The 21,249-nt window shown below is 40.9% G+C and overlaps 1 protein-coding gene across 3 annotated transcripts in view; it reads left to right on the forward strand.

Annotated features, from left to right (window-relative positions):
• LOC140205760 (serine/threonine-protein kinase N2-like) overlaps positions 1-21,249 on the forward strand; it is a 151,853-nt gene that overhangs the window by 102,285 nt on the left and 28,319 nt on the right. For 2 of the 3 annotated variants that reach the window (XM_072273375.1, XM_072273377.1), the window contains exons 5-13: positions 1,718-1,866; positions 1,960-2,173; positions 10,185-10,370; positions 10,842-10,951; positions 11,885-12,028; positions 12,109-12,184; positions 12,362-12,530; positions 16,748-16,868; positions 19,423-19,559. In XM_072273375.1, coding sequence (XP_072129476.1) covers positions 1,718-1,866; positions 1,960-2,173; positions 10,185-10,370; positions 10,842-10,951; positions 11,885-12,028; positions 12,109-12,184; positions 12,362-12,530; positions 16,748-16,868; positions 19,423-19,559 — 1,306 coding nt within the window. The remainder of the gene's footprint in view (positions 1-1,717; positions 1,867-1,959; positions 2,174-10,184; positions 10,371-10,841; positions 10,952-11,884; positions 12,029-12,108; positions 12,185-12,361; positions 12,531-16,747; positions 16,869-19,422; positions 19,560-21,249) is intronic. The other variant, XM_072273376.1, reaches the window with a different exon arrangement.

The raw sequence follows: 21,249 nt of genomic DNA on the forward strand, positions 1-21,249 counted from the left end.
TTCAATGGATTCCTTGCATAGTCTGCATCTTGGGTCTTGTCTGGTGTGATAGACCCCGGCTTCTATTGTTCTTGTGCTCACTGCCTGTTCTTGTGCGGCCATCAGCAGTGCCTCTGTGCTGTCCCTCAGCCCTGCCATTTCTAGCCATTGGTAGGAGTTCCTTGTGTCAGCCACCTCTGATATCTGGTGATTGTACATCTGATGTAATGGCTTGTCCTGCTATGGCCTCTGGTCCTCTGGCTCTGCTTCACCCACTTACATTTCTGTGTCCCCTGCCTGCTGTCTAAGGTATTCTCCCAGCAGGTCATCCTTAGAGTGTGTGTGGAGATATCCTGTCCAGCAGTAAGAGTACTTATTTGGTTGTTGAACTGAATGTGATGAGTATATGAAACAAAGAAGTGAGGTTGTTTGTTGATGATTGCATTCTGTTCAATTCCTTTTGCAACTCTTCAGCAAATGAAACAGTTAGTGACTGTATACAGAAAAGTCGAGGTGACATTCAGCATAGTGAACATAAAAATGAGTTTTCAAGCACGTGGTATTATATTCATAAGACCATATGAAATAGGAGCAGAATTAGGCCATTCAGCCCGTCAAGTCTTCTCTGCCATTCCATCATGGCTGATCCTGGATCCCACTCAACCCAATATACCTGCCCTCTGGCCTTTGATGCCCTGACTGATCAAGTTATTATAAAATTCTGTCTTAAATATGCCCACAGACTAGGCCTCCGCCATAGTTTGTTGCAGAGCATTCCACAGGTTCACTATTCTTACTAAAACAAATTCTTCCTTACCTCTGTTCTAAAAGTTCGCTCCTCAATTTTGAGGCTGTTCCCTGTAGTTCTGAATACCCCCACCATAGGAAGCATCCTCTCCACATCCACCCTATCTAGTCCTTTCAACACTAGGTAGGTTTCAATGAGATCCCCATGCATTCTTCTAAGTTCCAGTGAATACAGGCCCAGAACTGCCAACTGCTCCTCATATGTTAACCCCTTCATCCTGGAATCATCCTCATGAATATCCTCTGGACTCTCAAACGACAATACATCCTTCCTGAGATATGGGGCCCAAAAATTACTCAAATCAGAATGAATATATTTGTAAGTATCTTATTAACTTGAATAGTTGCAACATGCTATTTAAATGCATTTATTGTCATCTTTCCATCCCTTTCCCCGAGTTCTGTGGGTGTCTGTTATTTAGAACTGAATCTTAGCCAGAACTGAATCAACATTCATATTGCTGCTGCCCACGATGCGCAAAAGACATGATCTACTCCACTTGCTTCTAAAGTTCAACGTACGACAATTTGATTTTGACTTGCAGATTATTACTTAAACGGATGGTCAAGAGACTGATATATTTTAAAACAGTGCTTGCAAAAGTAAGCTCATTTGTGTATTCTGAGATAAGCATACTGTACTTGTTAAATATTGAAAACAAGAAGGATGCAAACAAAATTCAAGATGTATTGAGAAATACCTAGTGACAGTGTGGAAATGTATTTGAGGTTTGCTACCAGAGAGCAGCCATCAAGAGCTATTCCAGTTTAGGTGTTTCAAAGCAATAATCTGTTTATATTTGGAAACATTAATTCATTACGTGGCAAGTAACTCTACTGTTTGGAGGAGAGGGGCTTGTGTACAAAATATTACCATTTTCATAATTTGTTTGCTTTTGAAACTATTGTTGCAATTGTGTTTTTATTCAAGCATCAAAGCCTGGAATAAGCCCCCTGGAGCTTAGAGTTGAAGAGCTTAGACATCACTTCAGAATAGAATACGCAGTAGCGGAAGGAGCAAAAAATGTTATGCGACTGCTTGGCTCTGGAAAGGTTCCTGACAAGAAAGCACTTTCAGAGGTAATTTAAAAGAAAAAAAAACTAATTGTATCTTCATTGTTGGGTGTTTCCAATACATTTAATAAAAGTAATTTTTTCTCCCTTCTTGGCAAGGCACAAGCAAGATTTAATGAATCAAGCCAGAAGCTGGATCTTTTAAAATACTCATTGGAACAAAGACTGAGTGAACTACCAAAAAACCATCCAAAGAGTAGTATAATCAAAGACGAATTATCAATGGTTTCATCGCCTGCTCTCAGTCCACGTCACAGTGTGATTTACCCACAGAATCAGTACAGCACATTATCTAAACCTGCTGCATTAACAGGTATGCATTTGAAATATTTTCTTGTCAAATTGATTTTGAGGGAATGCTTATTTTTGCAGTAGATCAATACAATCAGATTGTAATCACCTGTTCCATTTTGCAGTTATGAGATTGATACGATCAATTTATCTTGATCCAGCTTGCAAAGGCAGCATGGTAGTGTGAGGCATATTGGATCTCTAAGTTTGGCAAAACTGAAGTTCCAGTGTTTTGCAAGGCTTTTAAACAATGGAGTATACGCCCAACAAGAATGTTCGTAGAAGAACCAAGCTTTTTTATTTTGTAATCCATTCAAATTCAACAGAGTAACTACATGTGTTTCCTCACAAGTACTGTACAGCTTTGTATTTGAAAATCGGAAGCAACGCAGAATGGTAGACCCCTGAAGTTTGCACACAGATGCAAGTTATTGTTGTCATCTGTAATTTTGACTTTTATTGTTATCAAGGGCTGCAGTAAATGAAATCAGTGAAGTAAAAAATTTCTCATTGAACAAACAGCTCAAGTATTCAATTTAAAAAAAACTTTACAAAGTTAGTTTCTAACTTGCTCTTCAGTTTTCATTATGGTTACACCACCTTGCTCTGTTTTTTACCAACAACTGCCATCATGTAACATCCTCACCACTTCTCACAAATATTCTCTCTAACTTGAGTATTGTTCCTTTTGTTCAAAGTTCACAGGCTATTGTGTCACTGTTGGAATTTTTGCTTCCAAAACATCAGAATAAATTCTACTACCTTGCTTCCCCCCCCTCCCGCCACAATATAATAGAAGTTTTTTAGGCACCACCTTCCAGTCATCTTCATCGTTCTCTTGTCATATAGTCTGTTAGTGTTCTGAGCACTGTTATTCTACCATGAGGATCAAGTTTTGACAAAATGGAATGGCAGAGCAGACTCAATGGGCCAATTAGCCTAATTCAGCTCTCCTGTCTTATGGCCTAATCTTTCAGGCTCTCATTAACCTCCCCATCTCCATCCTCACAAACTTGCATTTATCCATTCCATGCATCTTGTCTAACTACTCATCATTTCTCCTATTCCTTGTTGACCCTCTATACTAAGCATTGACTGAAAGATCATTACCCAGAATGTGAGAGATGAACGGCCACCAAAAAAGCTGTCAGATCCACATGTCCAAGTTGACAGATTCGAGTCTGAACTTTTCTTTGTCTTAATTGTCTGTGAATTGGTGATTCACATAAATAAAAATCCAGCTTTAAAAAAGAAACAAATCTGAATAATTAGGATGTTGTAAGTGAATTATCCTCCTCGTGTAGTTGCTGAATCTTCACTGCTGCAGATTATCCACCTCTGGGGTCCTAAAAGATGACCTATCCAAATTCTTTAATAAGAGAACAAATGTGCTGTGTTTTAAGTTATCTTTGCAATAGGAACCTTTTTTCTTTAGTTACTGCTTCATTTTAAAGGGAATTCCATACAATAAAGGCAATATCTTTGTCTTGGCAAAATCACTTGACTGTTACAGTACATTTGTAAGGGTGAGACTCAGCTCGGGATTTGAGTTATCTCCCTTTCCACATGTCCTCCATCCTAAAAAGCATCCTGAATTCTCCTCCTCACGAACAAAAGATTCCCAGGAATTTGTAGAGATGTTATTGTCTTACTGAGACAGAACTTCAGTGTCTGATTCACAAATGTGCGTCATGGGAATGATATGGCCTCCCCAACTTCGTGGGTGTAAATAGGCCTGGGAGATCGATCTGGGAGAATTTGCTTCCAGTGAATTTGGAGAAGTATGGGCAATACATTGTTTCACTGCTTGAGAGACCTTTTTTCAGTTCTAACCTCCACTGCTGTTTGTACATTTGGTACATTTTCCTTGTCACAGCATTAGTTTCCCATGGGTGCTCTGGATTCATCCCACAGCCCAAAAATAAATAAGTGGTTTAGTTCATTGGTTATTGAATTTTGCACCTGGTTTAGATGGCTGGTGGGAGGATCGGGAATGTTAATGGGTGTATGTGACTGAATAGGTTGTGGGGGAATGGGATTCATGTGAGTGCGCCAAGAACAGGAGGGACTATGGTAACGCAGCCGTTAGTGCAATGCTATTAGAGCTTAGGGCATTGGAGTTCTGCATTCATTCCCACTGCTGCTTGTAAGGAGTTTGTACGTTCTCCCTGTGACTGCATGGGTTTTCTCCGGGTGCTCTGCTTTCCTTTCACAGTCCAGGTAAGTTAATTGGTCGTTGGAAATTGTCCTGTGATTAGACTAGGGTTAAGTAGGTGGATCACTTGGCGCAGCTTGTTGGGCCAGAAGGGCCTGTTCCATGCTGTCTCTCTTATAAATATGTTGTGAAGAAATATAAGAACTTGAAAGATTTTACGGTTACAGCACTTGTAGTCAGTACTTGTTCATCACCTATATGAAGTGCCAGTTGTGAAATGTAGAAACTTTGCAATAAGGTTTACTTTGTATAATTCTGACTCACGGTACTAATTCTGGGACATATTTTCAGCGTGTGGAAATGCAGACTGTTGTGCCAATACCTATATCCACTTCATTAATGAAAGGGGAAATAGTAAAGACTGTAATAATCACTTTCCTTTGTGGAATCCACCATAATAATTACCTCTAATTCCACCAACTTCTGTCAAGTAATTTACATTCATATACTTTGTCAAAGAAAATCAAATATCTTTTTAATTTCTCCATGAATTTGTTCTGCCAGTGGCCACACTTCCAAGTTTCTGTCTCAGCATACAAGGTAATCTCCCACATTGCATTTTGTTCTCTTAGTTCCATTTCTTTTCCCAGCCTTCTCTGTCATTTGCTCTGTAATCATTAGTATTTCTCAACAAATTTAGAATTTTCTTAGTAAACCCTGCCGTTCCTTACAAACAGCATTGTTCATAATACTAGGTAAAGGAACATTGTCTCCAGGAGTCTTCTCACAGCTTGATACTGACATAGAGCATAATAGCAGAGCACAGGAGCAGGATTTTTGGCTCACCATATCTATACTGAAGATGTAAATCTGAACTAATGCGATCCATGCGGTGTCTCTCTATTCCCTGTCAGTCAGTCTACAGTCAGTACTGTATACTTTCCTCCTGCATTTCACCAACCAAAATGCACCCTATTCCCTGTGTGTCAGTCTAAATGTCTCCAAAATGTCACGGTTGTATATGTTTCTATCACCTTCCCTAGCAGGACTTTCCAGATACCTAACATTCTCATGGTACATCTCCTTTAAGCTCACCTCTCACCTTAAATCTTTGCCCTCTAGTACATGCCGGTTAGAAACATAGAAAATCTACAGCACAATACAGGCCCTTCGGCCCACAAAGCTGTGCCGAATATGTCCTTGTCTTAGAAATTACCTAGGGTTACCCATAGCCCTCCTACTTTTCTAAGCTCTATCCAGTGTCTTTTAAAAGACCCTTTCGTATCCACCTTCACCACCGTGCCCGGCAGCCCATTCCATGCACTCACCACTGTCTGCATAAAAATAACTTATTCCTGACATCCTCTGTACTTCCAAGCACCTTAAAACTGTGCCCTCTCGTGCTTGCCATTACAGCCCTGGGAAAAAGCCTCTGACTATCCACACAATCAATGCCTCTCATCATCTTGTACACCTCTATCGGGTCTCCTCTCATTCTTTGTCACTCCAAGGAGAAAAGGCCAAGTTCACTCAACCTATTCTCATAAGGCATGCTTCCCCAATCCAGGTAACGCCCTTGTAAATCTCCTCTGCACCCTTTCTATGGTTTCCACATCCTTCCTGTAGTGAGGTGACCAGAACTGAGCGCAGTAGTCCAAGTGGGGTCTGACCAGGGTCCTGTATAGCTGCAGCATTACCTCTCGGCTCCTAAGCTCAATCCCACGATTGATGAAGGCCAATACACCGTATCCTTTCTTAACCACAGAGTCAACCTGCGTAGCAGCTTTGTGTGTTCTATGGACTCAGTCCCCAAGATCCCTCTGATCCTCCACACTGCCAAGAGTCTTACCATTAATACTATATTCTTCCATCATATTTGACCTACCAAAATGAACCACCTCACACTTAGCTGGGTTGAACTCCATCTGCCACTTCTCAGCCCACTTTTGCATCCTATCAGTGTCCCGCTGTAACCTCTGACAGCCCTCAACTCTATCCACAACAACCCCAATCTTTGAGTCATCAGCAAATTTACTAACCCATCCCTCCAGTTCCTCATCCAGGTCATTTATAAAAATCACGCAGAGTAAGGGTCCCAGAACGGATCCCTGAGGCACACCACTGGTCACTGACCTCCATGCAGAATATGACCCGTCTATAACCACTCTTTGCCTTCTGTGGACAAGTCAGTTCCGGATCCACAAAGCAATGTCCCCTTGGATCCCATGCCTCCTTACTTTCTCAATGCGCCTCGCATAGGGTACCTTATCAGATGCCTTGCTGAAATCCATATACACTACATCTACTATACCTTCAATGTGTTTAGTCACATCCTCAAAAAATTCAATCAGGCTCGTAAGGCAGCCCTGCCCTTGACAAAACCATGCTGGCTATTCCTAATCATATTATACCTCTCCAAATGTTCATAAATCCTGCCTCTCAGGATCTTCTCCATCAATTTACCAACCACTGAAGTAAGAATCACTGGTCTATAATTTCCTGGGCTATCTCTACTCCCTTTCTTGAATAAGGGAACAACATCTGCAACCCTCCAATCCTCCGGAACCTCTTCCGTCCCCATTGATGATGCAAAGATCATTGCCAGGGGTTCAGCAATCTCGTCCCTCACCTCCCACAGTAGCCTGGGGTACATCTCATCCGGTCCCAGTGTCTTATCCAACTTGATGTTTTCCAAAAGCTCCAGCACATCCTCTTCCTTAATATCTACATGCTCAAGCTTTTTAGTCTGCTGTAAGTCATCCCTACAATCGCCAAATCCTTTTCAATAGTGAAAACTGAAGCAAAAGTATTCATTAAGTACCTCTGCTATCTCCTCTGGTTCCATACACATCCACTGTCACACTTGATTCTCTCACGTCTTATCCTCTTGCTCTTCACATATTTGTAGAATGCGTTGGGGTTTTCCTTAATCCTGTCTGCCAAGGCCTTCCCATGGCCCCTTCTGGCTCTCCTAATTTCATTCTTAAAGCTCCATCCTGCTAGTTTTATAATCTTCTCGACCTCTATCATTACCTAGTTTTTTTACCCTTTCGTGAGCTCTTCTTTTCTTCTTGACTAGATTTACAACAACCTTTGTACACCACGGTTCATGTATCCTGCCATCCTTTCCCTGTCTCATTGGAACGTACCTATGCAGAACTCCATGCATATATCCCCTGAACATTTGCCACAATTCTTCTGTACATTTCCTTGAGAACATCTGTTCCCAGTTTAAGCTTCCAAGTTCCTGCCTGATAGCCTCATATTTCCTCTTACTCCAATTAAACACTTTCCTAACTTGTCTATTCCTATCCCTCTCCAATGTTATGGTAAAGGAGTGAGAATTGTGGTCCCTATCTCCAAAATGTTCTGACACCTGACCAGGTTCATTTCCCTATACCAGATCAAGTATAGCCTGTCCTCTTGTAGGCTTACTGCATATTGTGTCAAGAAACCTTCCTGAACACACCTAAAAAATTCCACCCCATCTGAACCTCTCACTCTCGGGAGTTGCCAAGTTGATAGTTGGAAAATTAAAATATCCCACCACGACAACCCTGTTATTATCACACTTTTCCAGGATCTGCATCCCTATCTGCTCCTCGATGTCCCTGTTACTATTGGGTATTCTATATAAAAAAAACACCCAGTAGAGTTATTGACCCCTTCCTGTTCCTATCTTCCACCCACAGAGATTCCGTAGACAATGCCTCCATGACTTCCTTCTTTTCTGCAGCCGTGACACTATCTCTGATCAACAGTGCCAAGCCCCACCACTTCTTTTGTCTCTCTCCCTGTCCTTTCTGAAACATCTAAAGCCTGGCACTCGAAGTAACCATTTCTGCCCCTGAGCCATCCAAGTCACTGTAATGACCACATCATAGCTCTAAGTACTGATCCACGCTCTAAGCTCATCTGCGTTGTTCATAATACTCCTTGCATTAAAATAGACACATCTCAAACCATCGGTTTGAGCTCGTCCCTTCTCTATCAGCTGCCTAAACTCCCTCTCACACTGTCCAAGCTTTCTCTAATTGTGAACCAACCGCCTCTTCCTCTGTCTCTTCATTTCGGTTCCCACTCCCCAGTAATTCTCGCTTAAACTCTCCCCAATAGCCTTAGCAAACCTCTCAGCCAGGATATTGGTTCCCCTGGGATTCAACTGCAACCCATCCTTTTTGTACAGATCACACCTGCCCCAAAGAGGTCCCAATGATCCAGAAATCTGAATCCCTGCTCCCTGGCTTCAGTCCCTCAGCCAAGCATTTATCCTCCACCTCATTTTATTCCTATACTCACTGTCATCTGGCACAGGTAATAGTCCTGAGATTACTACCTTTGTGGTCCTGCTTCTCAACTTCCATCCTAACTCCCTGTAGTCTGTTTTCAGGACCTCCTCCCTTTTCCTAACTATGTCATTGGTACCAATATGTAACATGACCTCTGGCTGTACTCCTTCCCACTTCAGGATATCGTGGATGCGATCAGAAACATCCCGGACCCTGGCACCTGGGAGGCAAACTACCACCCGTGTTTCTTTCCTGTGTCCACAGAATCGCCTGTCTGACCCCCTAACTATAGAGTCCCCTATCACTGCTGCCATCCTCTTCCTTTCCCTACCCTTTTGAGCCACAGGGCCAGAGTCTGTGCCAGAGGCGCGGCCGCTATTGCTTCCCCCAGGTAGGCTGACCCCCCCCCCCCCCCACAACAGTAAAGCTGGAGTACTTATTGTTAAGGGGGACAGCCACAGGGGTACTCTCTAGCATCTGACTTCTGCCCTTCCCTCTCCTGACTGTTACCCACTTACCTGTCTCCCAAGGCCCCAGTGTGACTACCTGCCTATTGCTCCAATCTATCTCCTCCTTACTGTCCCTGACCAGATGAAGGTTTCTACCCTTGGAAATAAAAACTACCTTAATTGTTTCTCGTAATTTTATAAATTATTATCAGATTGCCCGTCAGCCTCTGACAACGCCAACAAAAACAATCCAAATTTTGTCCAACCTCTCCTTACAGCTGTTCCAAGCAACATTCCAGTAAACTTCTTTTTCCGCCCTTTCCAAAGCTTCCCCATCTCTTCTATAGTGTGGAGGCTAGAACTATCTGCAGTATTTCAAATGTGACCTGATTAAAGCTGCGGCAAGACTTTCCTACTGTTATGCAAACTGCCCCAGACAATGATCAAGCATGACATACATCTTCTTTATTAACCCGTCTATGTTGCCACTTTCAGTGACCTGTGAATTTGCATCTGTCTCTCTCTCCCCCTCTCTCTCTCTCTCGCTCTCTCTCTCTCTGTCTCTCAAGTCAATTCTCCGAAGGCAACTACCATTTACTGGATACTTTCCTCTTGCATTTGACCTGCAGCACTTGTCCAAGTTAATTTCCTGTTTGCTGCTTCTCTGCCCAAAGTTCTACCTGATCTCTATCCTTTTCTGTCATTTGCAATCTTCCTCACAATCCACAGCACCAATGTTTGTATTATTTGCAAGCTTACTAATCAGTCTACCTGTATTTTCATCCAGATCGTATATGTAACTCCAACAACAGAGGTGTCAGCAACTAGTCATAAACCTCCAGTTCGAGAAACAGCCCTCCACCACTCCCCTCTGTTTTCTATGACCAAGCAAGTTTTGTGTCTTTTTGTGCCTTGTTCTTCTGAACAAGCTTATTGTAAAAAGACCTTATCAAATGCTTTACTTAGTTCCGGGTTAAACACCCACACAAAGCCATTCTGACTTTCTCCAATAAGCCATGCTTTTCCAAATGCAAGTAAATCCAGATCCTAATAACCTTCTCCAATAATTTATCAGTGGTGAAACATGAATGTTAATTTGCTTTTATGTGGTGTGAGATGTAACTGATTCACTATCAACAGGTAGCCTGGAAGTTAGGCTTATGGGATGTCAAGACCTGCTGGAGACTGTTCCTGGTCGTTCAAAAAACACGTTTGTTCCCTTACCTGGCTGGAGCCCAAATGAAACTAGATCCTCCTTTATAAGCAGGACAAGTAAAAGCCGAAGTGGGAATAGCCGCTATCCTGTCAAAACAGAAGATCTGTCCAGTTAAGTAATCTTTTAATTTTAGGGAACAACTGCAGAGGTAGTTGCAGTAAGTTGCTTTGTACTAGAAGGGGATCAAATTTATTTGAAGCAAAGATTAGCATGTTGGTTAATATATTTCTGCATCCTTCAGCTGTGTAACCGTAACATAAATTAGAATTTTGGTTTGTCTCATCCAACAAGTGACACATACCATGTGTTTGCTGAAATCTCGTTTTAATAATTTGATAGTTAAATTAAAATTTTGGCAGTGTCTAGATGATCTACATGGATAATGCAGTTTTAAAATGAATGTACAACTTTAATAAATATTAAAGTTTAACCATTATGTCTTAAGCTGCACATAGCAGTAGATTTTGATGTTTTTTGGAATAAATTCAAAATTTATAGTGATTAAATCTTACGTAGTTAGTTTCTCAAATGTCCAAATCCTCTTGCAATGCCTAATGAAGTATTTACTGTTGTCCACACAGATGAAATAGGAGCTGTACTGAAGCTGGATAATACGGTAGTTGGACAGACCAGTTGGAAGCCAGTTTCCAATCAGTCATGGGATCAGAAGTTTACGTTAGAACTAGATCGGGTGAGCAAAAGAAACTGTGCCACCATTCTTGCAAGAAGTAGGGCATTGCTTTATTAGTAAGGACAAACTCTAAGCTGAGATTTATTTCTTGCCTTTTTTTTAATGTGTGCCTAAATTGTAAATAAACAAATACCGCCATTAGGAATTTAGATACAAGTCTCGTTTGTCAGCCTAAATCAGTTGTGGAATTTTGCATACGACCAGCTATGAACTGGATATTGTTCAGTTTTAGAGATTGAATCTAACTATCTTATGCTCTCTTGATTCCCAACCATCATCAAACTGTGTAGATTTTGTCACTGTTAGAATATTCAGTGTATTTTTTGTTCAAAGTATTTCTTACTCAGAAAATTTGCACTCAAAATATAAATGGCACAAACTCTTTAACTTGCCAAGTATAAAACCAGGATTGGTAAACAGGAATTTTGATGCTCAGAAAGGCAAATATGGAAGCATGTGTTTCTGTTGAAATTTTTAACTTGAGAATCTGTTATTGTGCAACTATTTAACATGAGATTCTCTCAAGGCCGATTTCAAAATTAATTTAGAATCATTTATAACAGTGAATGTATAAGCAATTAAATTTAATCTTTTTTGTCAGATTTTCCTCTTTCCCTTTATTGAGAGGTTTCAGTTTTTTTTTAAAGCTCATCTCACGGACTATTTGTGGTGCCATCTAGAATCTTGGCATCCCATGTTAGAGTGGTACATACACTTGTCACTGGACCATTGCCATCTTTACTCTGTGGTATTGACATCACTTTATATAAATGATGGACCTGAGGTCAAATTGTAAACCTGTTTGAAACTATATCCTGGTGTTTTTTTTTTTGATGATCCAGTTTAAAACCATCCTTTTGGATGACCTTGACATTTGTTTCAAGTTGCTGAATTATGAGAAGTTCCAGTTTCTCAAGTAAATCTTTTATTTAGTCACGTGAACTGGAGATGTCCGTTTATTGGCGTGACTGGCGCTCCCTTTGTGCTGTGAAATTTCTACGCTTAGAAGACTTCCTAGATAATCAACGGCATGGAATGTGCCTGTATCTGGAACCACAGGGCACTCTATTTGCAGAGGTATGAATTTAGCTAAAATCATAATTCTGTTTGCCTCTTGTACTAGCGCCAAGTCTAATAAAGATGGCTGTATTTTCTAGGTAACTTTCTATAATCCAGTTATTGAAAGGCGACCAAAATTGCAAAGACAAAAGAAGATCTTTCCAAAACAGCAAGGTAATTATTTAAACTGAACTAGACACTAATTTATTTTAATTAATTTAATTTAATTTAATTTATGATGCAGAAGTTCACTGTCTAGAAGGACTGAGCACATTAGGAAAAGACTTGCAAAATCTTTGCAATTTGTTTAATAACTAGAATATTCATGCTCTTATTTTCTCATCACTATAGGCAAAACATTCCTTCGAGCTCCTCAAATGAATATTAATATTGCCACATGGGGACGACTGGTGAGGAGAGCTGTTCCTACAGTAAATAACTCTGGCACATTTAGCCCTCCAGCTTCTATCCCTGCAGCTGTGCCAGCTGTTCCTCATAGAGAAAATACAGATTCTACTGGGTATGTTGTCTTGATTATTTGAAAAAATTGGAAAACAAGTGAATTCAGAAAACTACTTTCAGAGCACCATCTTTCTACAAAGTCCACACTGAATGTTTGATCAAATTAATTTGTCTTTGATTTAAAAACTGGGGTGAGGAAAGTGTTAATTTGCTTTTGTTTAGCATGGGAAGAAGTAGATTTACCAACCTGATATCAGTCTTCCTGTATTTGAGCAATTGTAGTCCTGTCAGAAGAAAATACCCCTGAGCTGATCTACTGAAAGTAATGGGTGCCAGAGCCTGTACATTGGTTATTTTTCTTTATGCTTTGATGTTTTAGCTATGAGCCACCTGTGTCAGTTTGGGAGAAAGTAAACTTCATTTTGACTGAAGATTCTTGCCAAAAGCTATTTCTGACTCTCGCTTGCAACCAAGCTCTATTTTTTTTTTAAATCCTATCCAATTGAAGAAAGAACAGCCTGTGTACTACATGAGTTACATGTAGTTTCCAATAATTTACATCCAGTGGGACTATAACTGAGCATATTGTCTTCAAATCATGATTCACTTTGTGGGTTGCAAGGAATTTAGTGAATCAACTTTGGCTGAGTGCTTGCCTCTGAGTCAGAGGTTGTGGGTTGAAGTCCACTCCAACGACTTCAGCAACACTTGCTCTCTCATCAATGTGAAGTTCGTGTAGCAGTATTTGAAAATGAAATGGTGGTATTCCTTGGCCAACATCAATTCTCTCCACCAATATTAAAATAGATAGTTAGATCATTTTTTTCATAATATTACCTGGGCCCTCAGATTGTATGAATTGGTTGCCATGTCACCACCAATTAAACAGTGACTGCATTTCTAAAATATGTCATGCGCTCTGAAGCAAATTGTACATCCTAAGGAAATGAAAGATTCCAAAATAAAGGCCAGTTAGTCTAATGTCAATTGTGGGTAAGGTCTGAGGTCTAATTGGTGTGCTTAATGTTTCTTTTTAAGTATTCATATTTTGAGATCCATGCTTTACTGGCGAGACCAGAGTTTGTAAGACCATAAAATATAGGAACAGAATTAGGTCATATGGCCCACTGAGTCTGCACCGTTCCATCATGGCTGATTTATTCTCCCCTCTTTCTGTAACCTTTAATGTTCTTACTAATCAAGAACACTGCTTTAAATATACCTAGTGACTTGGTCTCCACAGCAGTTTGTGGCAATGATTTGGAGAAGGCCCAGAGGAGGTTCATGGGAATGATTCTGGGAATGAAAGGGTTAACATATGAGGACCATTTGATGGCTACATGCTGGAGTTAGAAGAATGAGGGGGATCTTACTGAAATCTACAGATTTACCACTTTGGCTAAAGAAATTTCTCCTCATCTCTGCTCTGAAGGAACATTCCTTTATTTTTAGATTCACCCACTATAGGAAATCGCAAACACACAAAATTCTGCAGATGCTGAAAATCCAAAGCAACACACACAAAATACTGAAGTAACTCAGCAGGTCAGGCAGCAGCTAAGGAAGAGAGTAAACAGTCAATATTTTGGGCCAAGACGCTTCATCGGGACTGGAATCAGAACAAGAAGCTGGGGGAGGGGAGGAAGAAGTATCACGGGGAGCAGTGAGAGAGGGTTTCACTGAACTCCTGTCGAAGGGAAGAATTAAACTTCTTCAGTGGAGGCATCTCTGGAAGAGACTTTGTAGTGGAGTAGTAAATCACAAACATGAGCAAATCTGCAGATGCTGGAAATCCAAAGCAACACACCCACTATAGGAAATATCCTCTTCACATCCACTCTATCTAGGCCTTTCAATATTTGATAGGTTTCAATGAGATCCCTCCCTCTTTCTTCTAAGCTCCAATAAGTACAGACCCAGAACCATCAAACACTCCTCGTGTGTTAACCCTTTCATTCCCAGAATAATTCTTGTGAACCTCCTCTGGACCCTCACCAAATTATTACATATAACTTATAGTCATTTTTATGACTTTCCGTAAACAACAAATTTCATGTAATTTAAATCTTGATTCTGATATAATCTGGAGGAGGTCTTGCCTTGTTGGATCTGATGCCATGAGACTTTATGGGATCAGGAGTCAGTGCTGAAGACTCTTACAGCTGATGCCTGTGTACATTTATGATGCCACCCCTGGTGAGGTTGTGCTGTTGGACAGAACATACCCAGACATTGGACTGGAATATTCTGCCAAGTATAATTTTATGAGAAAGATAGTCCTACTCTTGCTTTAGCGAGTCTGTGAAGCAGCTCTTCTAATGTTTGTGAAGGAAATCTTGCATGTACGACAGGGTTGGAAATACTTTTGCCATCTCTGCTCTGGTGGCTAGGGTGATGCTGCATGGTTCGTTTGGGTTTAATCTTTCTACTTTAATGTGTGGTTGAGATACAAGTGAATTACTTGCATCATATCAGAAGGTTTCTAAGAATCAACCGTATTTTTTGTGGGTCTGGAGTTGCACAGGGGCCTTACCAAATAAAGTTGGCAGCTTTTCTCCCTTGAATACCATCAGTAAACCTAATGTGTTCTAGTGACCACTTGATGTATAAAGAAAATCTTGCAAATCACTAGCAAAAAAATTGCTTTGTAGTACTGTTAGGCCTAACAGATATCTTTGCGGGGTGTGTGTGTGTATTCTAGTGCAAGGCAAAATTCATTCTGGCTTGTGAGCCCCTCTTAACCGCTGCAAGTTCGTAGGAGTAGTTTACTAGGACCCTTGAGCCTGTTGCTCCATTCAATGTGATCATGGCTGATCTGTGCTGTCCTACACATGCCTGTTGCCTGTGACCCTCAATTCCTTAAATATATCTAATAACGTAACCACCAGTTATCCTCAGGGGATGAGAATTTCAAACTTGCATTACCCTCTGAGAGACTATTCTGCTTACAAAGGAGTGAACATAAGAACTAGAGAGTGCAGTTCAAGCCCTCAGTTTTTAAAATATTCATTTATCAATAGGGATACGTAAGAGGCTTCTTGATTGACATGTGGATGTAGTCAAAATAGAAGTTGATGTTTCGGACCGAGATCCTTCGTCAGGACTAACTGAAAGAAGAGCTAGTAAGAGATTTGAAAGTGGGAAGGGGAGGGGGAGATCCGAAATGATAGGAGAAGACAGGAGGGATGGAGCTAAGAGCTGGAAAGTTGAATGGCAAAAGGGATATGACAGGATCATTGGACGGGAGACCTAAGGAGAAAGAAAGGGGGAAGGGAGAAGCCCAGAGGATCTCAGAGTATAGTGAGAGGGACAGAGGGAGAAAAAAGAGAGAGAAAAAAAATTGAAAAATAAAAATTATATATATATATATAAAAGAAACTACTGCATCCGTTATTCATTTATTATATATATATATAAAATTTTTTAAAGAATTTTTTTCTTCTCTCCTTTTTCTCCCTCTGTCCTTCTCACTATACTCCCTGAGATCCTCTGGACTTCTCTCTTCCTTCTTTCTTTCTCCCTAGGCCTCCCGTCCCATGATCCTCTCATATCCCTTTTGCCAATCAACTTTCCAGCTCTTAGCTCCATCCCTCCTGTCTTCTCCTATCATTTCAGATCTCCCCCTCCCCCTCCCACTTTCAAATCTCTTACTATCTCTTCTTTCAGTTAGTCCTGACGAAGGATCTCAGCCCGAAACATCAACTGTACCCCTTCCTATAGATGCTACCTGGCCTGCTGCATTCCCGAGCAATTTTTGTGTGTTGCTTGAAATTCCAGCATCTGCAGATTTCCTCGTGTTTGCGTGCCGAATCAGAATGCTACCTTTGTACTTGAAATGTTTAAAGAGCTGGGAACTTTTAATATTTTGGACTTTGACGAGGTGAGGGGGGGGAATTTGTTTTGTTGGTAGGTGTTGGAGTGGTCACATTTGAATCATACAGCCTATTTGCTTGTTGTGGCACGTTAGCGATGTCCGAATGCAGACGGTTAAATTTTGTTTTTAGCATTCAAAGTTAATTTAGAAATTGGATTATATCAAACAAGCTTATCTTTTATTCTGAGAAATGGTCTTTGACATGAATCATTTACTCTTTTCTATAGTTGATGTCTGACCTGCAGAGTGTTTCCAGTATTTTTTCTTTGTTTTAGATTCCTAGCAACTGCCGTTCTTTTTTTTTGTCACTTATTTATAACATTGGTGCTTTAATTTGCATTTTGCTGCGTGTCTGAAGGTTGTGGCATGTGACTGAATTTGTGTACTGCATTACTTTTCAGAGATCTGCCAGTAGGAAAACTAGATTTTGAATCTGAACCTCCACTCACGCCACCACGAGCTTCATCCCTTGGAGAAAACGGAGGAACCACAACTGAAGTAAGGATCCCCGATGGGATTCAGGTAGGATCCCGGAAAACTGTTTAAAGGGAAAGGCTTGATTTCATCAGTTACCTTATCTTCTAAGCTACTTTTTACAACTATAGGAATTGATTATATTTTGTTCGATTATAGAGTTATAGAACATTGCAGCTCAGAAACAGGCCTTTGACCCATCTGGCCATGCTGAGCTATTATTCTGCCTGCTGAACAATTACTAGATCATAAGACACAGGATCAGAATTGGGCCTTTGGGCCAATGGAGGCTACTTTGACATTCCATCATAGCTGATTTATTTGCCCTCTAAATTCCATTCTCCTGCCTTCTCCCCGTAACTTTTGATGCCCTTTCAAGCACTTATCAAGCTCTGCTTTAAATGCACCCAACGAATTGGCCTCCACGTTTTCCTTGGTATCCTCCTTTGTTTTATTGCCTTTTGGGTCTTCTGCATTGTAAGGACTTAATTAGCATCATTCACCAAAAGTAGTAGAACAAAGGCAATCCCTGTCTTGAAGGAATGAGATAGATTACAAATCAGTGTTCATTGTTATTGGAACAACAATTTGCATTGTCTTGTAAAGGTCTGAAGGTCTGCTTCCAGATTTACTCTAGAAAATGATATGATGAAGAGTAGAGGATAATGAAGGCCTTTCACTTTCCTCTGAGATGGTCTATCCAGATTGATTTATCAGAAACGAATGACACAGTAGTGTCAAGAAAACAACCTGTCCTTCAATGTTGCAAAAACAAAGGAGCTGGTTGTGGATTACAGAAGGAATGGAGGCAGGCTAACCCCTATTGACATCAATGGATCTGGGGTTGAGAAGGTTTAAGTTCCTCAGCGTACACATCACCGAGGATCTCACGTGGTCTGTATGTATCGGCCGTGTGGTGAAAAAAGCGCCTCTTTCACTTCAGACGGTTGAAGAAGTTTGGTTTGAGTACCCAAATCCTAAGGACTTTCTACAGGGGCACAATTGAGAGCATCCTGACTAGCTGCATCACTGCCTTGTATGAGAACTGTACTTCTCTCAATCACAGGACTCTGCAGAGAGTGGTACGGACAACCCAGCACATTTGTAGATGTGAACTTCCTCCTATTCAGGACACTTACAGAGACGGATGCGTAAAAAGGGCCCGAGGGGTCATTGGGGACCTGAGTCATCCCAACCACAAGCTGTTCCAGCTGCTTCCATCTGGGAAATGGTACCGCAGCATAAAAGCCAGGACCAACAGGCTCCAGGACGGCTTCTTCCATCAGAACATCAGACTGATTAATTCATGCTGATACAATTGTATTTCTATGCCATATTAACTGTTGTACATACTATTTATTACAAATTACTATAAACTGCACGTTGTACATTCAGACAGAGATGTAACATAAAGATTTTTACTCATGATTGTGAAGGATGGAAGAAATATAGTCAATTCAAATTCAACTCCATTGCCTCAAGTCAGGTTGAGGATGGAAGGAAGAGAGGCTGAATGAGCGATGTGCTTTTATTTAAATTGAAATGTAGTCACTGTGGAAGATCTGTGAGCCTCAAGGAAAAGGAAAGGAGTATCACAAATGAAGGCATTTCTACTGTGTGGCTGTGCTCGCTCATCAAAAGACTAGTCATACTTAGTCCCACATTCTTTTGTTTGTATCCCTTTTTCTTCGATCTCCACGAGAATATGTCCAGCTCCCTTTTTGCATTATTTACAGAATCAGTTTTGCATCACCTTCTACAGCAGGGTATTCCTGATCCAGCCGAGAACATAACGGCACAGTACGGGACCCTTGGCCACAATGTTGCACTGATCTTTTAACTTATAACTATTCCCTCCCACATAGCCCTCAATGCTTTTTTCATCCATGCGCCTATCTAAAAGTCTTTAATATCCCCAATGTATCTGCCTCTACCATCACCCTCAACACCTACCACTGTCTGTGTGGGGGGAGGGAAAAAACTTGCCTCTGCCATCCACCCTAAACTTTCCTCCATCATCTTGAAAGTATGACCTCTTGTTTTAACTATTGCCATTCCTGGGGAAAAAGGCAGTGGCTGTTCCCTCTATCTGTATCAAGTCACCTCTCGTCCTCCTTCGCTCCGAAGAAAAAAGCCCTTGTTCGCTCAACCATTCCTTATAAGACATGTTCTGTCTGCTGGGCACAGCCCGTGCTCTGCCTTAAACCTTTCCAACTTCTCTATATAATTGAAAATCATCCATCCCAGTAAATCTCTCTGCTATTGTGTCTACAACCTTTAAATACAGTGCACAGAATTACCTACAATGATTCACTGGGCCCTAACCATTGATTTCATAGTTCTAGCAATCTTACTGATTTTTCTCTTCCATATTCTCAATTACCTGACAATTCAAAGGGGAAGCTTACCTATTTTAAAAAGGCAAGTACAGACTTTTCTTTTTGAGGTTGGCAATTCTAATAACACCAGTGTTGCAATTCGACTCACAAATTAAGATACATTAGGAGACATTTTGATACACTTTCTATTCCCATGTTGCACAATCCTTTATGTAATGTTTTTTAAATTTTGAAATAATGCTGATTTTCTTTGTCTTTTTCAGGAAGCACTCTCAACTTTTGATTTTCTGAATGATAGAAACAACATTGTTTCTAATGTTGAGAACAATAGAATATCTGTGCCTGAACGACCCCGTCAAGAACTAGAATTTCGAACACTCCCACAGCCAGAAGATAAACGGTATTGTGTTTACTTTCAAGTGCTTTATTCGCAACAGCTCTTTGTTATAGTCATGGAGTTGTACTGCTCAGAAATATGCCCTTTGTCCCAAAATGTCAGTGCCAACCTTGTTGCCCTTGTATACTAATTTCCTTTACCCATGTTAGGTTTACCTGCTGAAGTGTTTGTATAAATGCCTGTTAAACATAGTAAGTGTATCTGGCCGTATGCCAATCTTCATCAACCTATCCACCTCTATTACCACTTTCAGTAAACCGTAGACTTAAACGCCAGACATTCATCCACATTTCTTAACCTCCGAATGTTTGCATATCCTATCTGACTTCCCAAAATGCATTACCTCACATTTTGTTACCATCATTATGTGCCATGTTGTATTATGGAGGCAATCAGGACTTTGACTTGGCCAATCTAAAACACAATCTTCTTCCTTTTGAGCCATTGGCACGATGATGATTGTCTTGGCAATCCTTTTCTACAGAAGTGATTTACCATTGCCTTCTCCTGCACTGTGTGCCTGCCAGACAAGTGACCTTAGTCATTACCAATACTCTTCAGAGATTGTCTGCCTAGTGTTAGCAGTCGCATCTCTAGCACTTGTGATATACACCAGCTGCTCATCCACCACATGAACCTGATTGGGGGGCTAAGCAGGTGCCACACCTTGCCCAAGTGCAACCCGCAGGGTAGCGGAGGGAAGGAACGCCTTACACCTCCTTTAGTAGAGACGTACAGTGGTGCTAGAAAGTTTGTGAACCCTGTAGAGTTTTCTCTATTTCTGCATAAATATGACCTTAAGTGTAATCAGATCTTCACGTAAGTCCTAAAACTAGATAGAGAACCCAATTAAATAAATAACACAAAAAGCATTATATTTGTTCATTTATTTATTTATTGTGAAAGATGATCCAATATTACACGTATTTGTTGGAAAACGTACGTGAACCTTTGCTTTCAGTAACTGGTGTGATCCCCTTGTACAGCAATAACTTCAACCAAACGTTTTCGATTACTGTTGATCAGTCCTGCCCATCGCCTTGGAGGAATTTTAGGCCATTCGTCCTTACAGAACGACTTCAACTCTGGGATGCTTGTGGGCTTCCTTGCTTGAACTGCTTGCTTCAGATCCTTCTGCAACATTTCTATAGGATTTAGGTCAGGACTTGGACTTCGCCATTCCAAAACACAGATTTTCTTCTTTTTGAGCCATTCTCTTGGTGATTTACTCTTGTCTTTTGGATCATCGTCTTGTTGCATAATCTAACTTCTGTTAAACTGCAGGTGACAGGCTGCTGTAAAATGTCTTGATACAATTTTGAATTCATCGTTCCCTCAATAATTGCAAGCTGTCCAGGCCCTGAGGCCACAAAGCAGCCCCAAACCATAATGCTCCTTCTACTATGCCACTATTCACAGTTTGGGATGAGATTTTGTGCTGGTGTGCAGTGCCCCTTTTCCTCCAAACACAGCAATGTGCATTTCTGCCAATAAGTTCAACTTTTGTCCCACCTGTCCGCAGAACATTGTCACAGAAGCGTTGTAAAACATCCAGATATTCAAACTTGAGATGTGCAGCAATGAATTTTTTGGAGAGCAGTGGTTTCCTCCGTGGTGTCCTTCCACAAACACCTTCCTTGTTCAGTGTTTTTCTTATAGGGGACACATGAACAGAGACTCTAGCAAGGTCTAG

Source organism: Mobula birostris, chromosome 12 (assembly GCF_030028105.1).
Source record: "Mobula birostris isolate sMobBir1 chromosome 12, sMobBir1.hap1, whole genome shotgun sequence".
NCBI lineage: Eukaryota > Metazoa > Chordata > Chondrichthyes > Myliobatiformes > Myliobatidae > Mobula > Mobula birostris.